The sequence below is a fragment of the Strongylocentrotus purpuratus genome, unplaced genomic scaffold (genome assembly GCF_000002235.5).
Source record: "Strongylocentrotus purpuratus isolate Spur 01 unplaced genomic scaffold, Spur_5.0 spur5_scaffold_2, whole genome shotgun sequence".
Taxonomy (NCBI): domain Eukaryota; kingdom Metazoa; phylum Echinodermata; class Echinoidea; order Camarodonta; family Strongylocentrotidae; genus Strongylocentrotus; species Strongylocentrotus purpuratus.
The window spans coordinates 35579679-35584239 of NW_022145605.1; the positions used below are offsets into that span (position 1 = coordinate 35579679).

Genomic DNA, 4561 nt, shown 5'->3' on the forward strand with positions numbered 1-4561 from the left:
ATATTTCCGGGTTTACTCGTGCTTTATGATATTGTGATATTGGCATCGGGCTCCATCCAAGCAATATTAGTCGTTGGCACTATCATTATCTCAGCATATCTTGTGAATGTGTGCACGCGGGAAAACCTTGGGACCTGATGTCCTCGTGTATGCAACCAAAGGATTATTATACAAGTACCTTTGACGGACGTTCTTGAAAGTCGCTAAAGAAGAAGGCACAAGGCACTATTACTATAGCCCAAACCAATTCTGTTGAGGAGAGTAATACATCATGACGTGGAAGACAATTTTCCAATTATCCATCCTCCTGTTATGTTCACTTATCCTGGTGTCCCCGCGCCAGGAGTTCCGGCCACATAATGAACACGGAATTAGAACCATAGCAGGTCATTTCAGCGGTACTCGTAAGAGCTTTGCGTGTAACGTGGATATCCCGGAGAAAATGGCTGATTGCTCAGATAAGCAGCTGAAAGACGTACCCAGTAACCTTATCAATGATCTCCGCTCGCTTGATCTGTCGTCAAACCTCATCCGAAGCCTCTGGAATACGTCATTCCTCAGGTATTCTCTCTTGGAGAAGTTAAACCTGGCTAACAATCTCATCGGCCTTATCGATTTAGCGACTTTCTTTCCTGTAGACCAACTGACCAGCTTGATCCTAGACTTTAACCCCATTTTCACCCTACCCGGAAGTGATATGTTTCAGGAGTCCAAACGGTTGTCGAGTCTGTCCCTTCAATTCTGCAATTTATCATACTTCCCAAATGAGACCCTTGGATTCTTACCCCAGCTACAGAGCCTTAGTTTAAGGGGGAATGAACTAACGTATATCAATATTTCGGAGTGCCCCAAAAGAACACTGACTACTCTAGACTTCCGTTTTAACACATTTCAAGAAATATCAGCTGATGTTCTAAATGTCCCTTGCAAGACAGAGATGCTCACGCTAGGTGGGAATAATTACAAGAAAATTGATGCCGATGTTGTTGCTGATTATCCCATTCGTGCTTTGGAATTTGGATATTTGGGGCCAGGGCAAGGGCAAACATTTGAAGTATGGAAGAGTTTGTTTACGGGTATCGCTCAATCTGAGATAGATAGACTGCTTCTGGTGAAAGCATTCAACGATGTCCCTCGTGACTTCTTTGATCCATTGCGTGGTAAAAGGCTTTCCTACCTACGGCTGGGACAAAACGAGTTCAAGTTTTACCCGTCCATCTTTGCTAATCTAACATCCGTTTATGAGATGGTGTTAGAGATATTTCATATAGGAGTTCTGGAGCCTGCTTTCTTTGATGGCATGAAGGAACTTCGAAGTCTTACAGCCAGTGTCACATGGATAGAGCAAGTCAACCCTTCAGGGTCATCTTGGAAGATTGATCTTCGGGAACTGGATTTGTCAGAGAACTCTCTTGGGAGGTTGAGTTGCTTGAGTCCATTTGCCTTCAAGGGTCTGACAAATCTTACATCATTGGACCTGGCTGGCAATGCTGAGTTAATATTTATACCAACTACATCTCTATCAGAACTTGACAGCTTACGAACGCTTAATGTGTCCAGAACCAAAATTGCACGAATGACCTTATGTTCTCCACTTCTCGAAACATTCGTCTTCACCTTCAGACCTTACAAATGGTCGCGATATTATTCTGCCTTAATTCCAGGTAAAACATTTCAGTCCATGCCATATCTTAACAGCATCGAATTAAATAACTCGTATGTGAAATTGGGTGAACTGTGGGATTCATTTGAAAATATATCTTTGTTTCAAGGACTTGACAATTTAAGGTATCTCGGACTGAAACAAAACAATATCGGCAGTTTACCGTCTGGGATTTTTGAAAACCTTTTGGCGTTACAAGTTCTCGATTTGAGTGACTGCCACATTTTCACGATCGAATCTAGCGCCTTTGCTTCGATGACCTCACTGAACACTCTATCTCTGCAAAATAATGATTTACAAATACTTCCCTTGCATATCTTCGACAACCTGATTCATTTGAGTATCTTCTCAATTGGAAATAACGCATTGGTTTATATCGATAAGGCTTTATTTGCTAAAAATCATATGATATCTTCAATCGATCTATCACAAAATCCAATCGAATGCTCCTGCAGATCGCAATGGTTAATCAAGATGTTGCGTGGAGCCATAGATGTTCAGAATGGTAAAGAAACAACATGCTCATCCTCATCACTGAAACCTTTTGGAGGAGAGGCACTGGAATCCATCCAACCAAACGATCTCTGCACAACGAATTGCCTTGTATACTTTTCAACAGTCTCCATCGTTGTCATTGTCGTTATCGTCATCGTCATCGTTTACCACTACAGATGGCAACTGAGGTACAAACTCTTCCTTCTCCGCCTCGCCATTTTGGGCTACAGAGAAATCCTGGACGAAAACGATCGCGAGGAATACGATTTTGACATCTACGTCATATCGACAGAGGATGATGAGAATTGGATTCAGGACCAACTGAAACCATATTTTCAGGGATTGCCGTACTACAAGCGAAGCAGAAACGTCTTCACGGATGATGATCTTCCCATTGGCATGCATCGAACGGAAGCCGTAGATCGCGTCTTGACAAAAAGCTTTAAAATTATTGTATTAGTGAGTAAAGCTGCCTGCGCTGATGACTGGTTTATGACATGTTTCCGTATGGCAATGGATCAAGTGGCCGATACCCAGACAGAGAACATCCTACTGGTGTTCCTGGAGAACATTGAAGAAGATGAGATGCCATTTTATGTCAGATTGTACATGCGAGGTCAAGGGCCATATGTAAAATGGATGGAGGATGATGATGAGGGACAGAAATACTTTTGGAAACGTTTAGAGAAATGTCTGTCTGTTAACCGTAAACGGAACCATCTTATACCTGCAGAATGAGAGTTGCGTAGTCTATCTGCTTTATTCTCTCTATCTCTTTTGTCCTCTTCCCATTTTCGTTATTCCTAGGTATCAGCCCAATAACCCCCCTTTTGACGGGGGGGGGGGGGGGGGGCGAAAGCGCGACGAAACCGTGACGAATAGGCCTATCGTGATTCACTTTAACGAAGTCGACCTTGGGCCTAATAAAGTTTTTTCTTCGCCCATCTGAAATCTACGAAATTTGCAAATTCTTCCTTACTTAAAAATACAACAGAGGAAAAGCATTTCCAAAGGGAAAAAAAACATTTAAAAAAATCCTTATTAATTTTTTTAATTTGATTATGCTATCAGCAATCTAAGATTACTCAACCAATGGGATTGATTACGATTGAATAACCACGCACTAAGGGTACGGGAAAATATTTAATTCATTCAAAGCTGGAATATCTTACAAGTTATAAAGATTACAAAACGCGGTAACGGAATGGCAAAAACCTTTAATTCAGATAACGTATATGAAAATAATCACTTAACGGTTTAACAAAAAGTTTAAAGATGATTATTTTATTTTTTATATTGACAATAGTCTATAATAGTAATACGCTAAGGCTCCGCGGGGGGGCATGACGTCTCCGCCGGCCTTTGTATTCTATTGTTTTTTAATGAGATCGCCGACCCAAGTTGGTGCGGCTATCTCCTCCTGAACCCTGCCCTCGGGGTACCCGTGCCCGGTGCCGTCGTCCGCGGGAGAGTCTACTCTAGCGAATTGGCTATACTCCGCCCGAGGTCCTCCTCCGTGTCGACGTCCAGGGCGAAAACAGACGCGACATGCATAATGCAGGATATGCGTGACGACAGAGATACCTCATGGATATTCAACATTGACACACGACCGATGAGTATCCGTATAAAATTGTATACACAAAAATCGGTCGTAAAAAAACTCGAACCATATTCCATACCTTACCTGGCTTACCATGTCGCACGCAAGTACGCCAAAACACGTACATTTTCGCAGTTGCCAGATCGAGACGGAGCGTAGGGCTCGAGTTTTTGGCGGTCGATTTTGTTTTGGTAGAAGCTGAATCTAGACCATGAACCACTAAACATCGCGAAACTGCAATCAATTTCCATCACGAATTCACGATTGCTGCAATATTATAAAGTTTCCATAAATAGAGGTATGAAATTAAAGCCTATTTTGTGATGTTCTCGCCATGTTTACGTAATTTTGATAATCATTTCTTCAAAGTAAAGAAAATCAGACAAAATCACCGTAACTGACAGTGCATTGCCACTGTGTAGTGTGTGTGAGATGAGCTGAGTTGCAGTTGAAAGTGTGTGAGTTGAATTCGAGTCGAAGAGATTTGACACTTTGAAATTGTTATCTGTTGGTTTGCATCATTATTGCCGCGATTTCAATATAGTTTCGTGAATAGATTTACGAAACCTGAGCTTAGAATTAGTAAAAGTATTACTAGACTCTAATGTCTACGTTTTTAAAAGACTGTTTGATTTTCCTGTGAAAATTTTACTTTGAAAAATGATTATCGAAATTCATGGTCAGAAATAATCACAATCTAGGGTCTATTATGTTACAGTTCTTGCATCAAATCAATGCATGAAAACTTAGTTATTGAACTAGAAAAATGTTTTTTTTTTTTAAATAGGCAATTATGAAGC

The 4561-nt window shown here is 41.1% G+C and overlaps 1 protein-coding gene across 1 annotated transcript; it reads left to right on the top strand.

Moving 5' to 3' along the window:
* Positions 1-271: 271 nt before the first annotated feature.
* Positions 272-2896, top strand: LOC115926498 (toll-like receptor 4). The gene is made up of 2 exons (XM_030991259.1): positions 272-1494; positions 2119-2896. The coding sequence occupies exons 1-2, from the start codon at positions 272-274 to the stop codon at positions 2894-2896; spliced, it is 2001 nt and encodes a 666-aa protein (XP_030847119.1).
* The last annotated feature ends 1665 nt before the right edge of the window (positions 2897-4561 follow it).

Bases quoted from the DNA above. Each gene is read 5' to 3' on its own strand.
- LOC115926498 (XM_030991259.1), top strand. From the start codon at position 272: ATGACGTGGAAGACAATTTTCCAATTATCCATCCTCCTGTTATGTTCA. The intron at 1,495-2,118 runs GTTAATATTTAT...ATGCTCCTGCAG, and splicing joins GACCTGGCTGGCAATGCTGA to ATCGCAATGGTTAATCAAGA.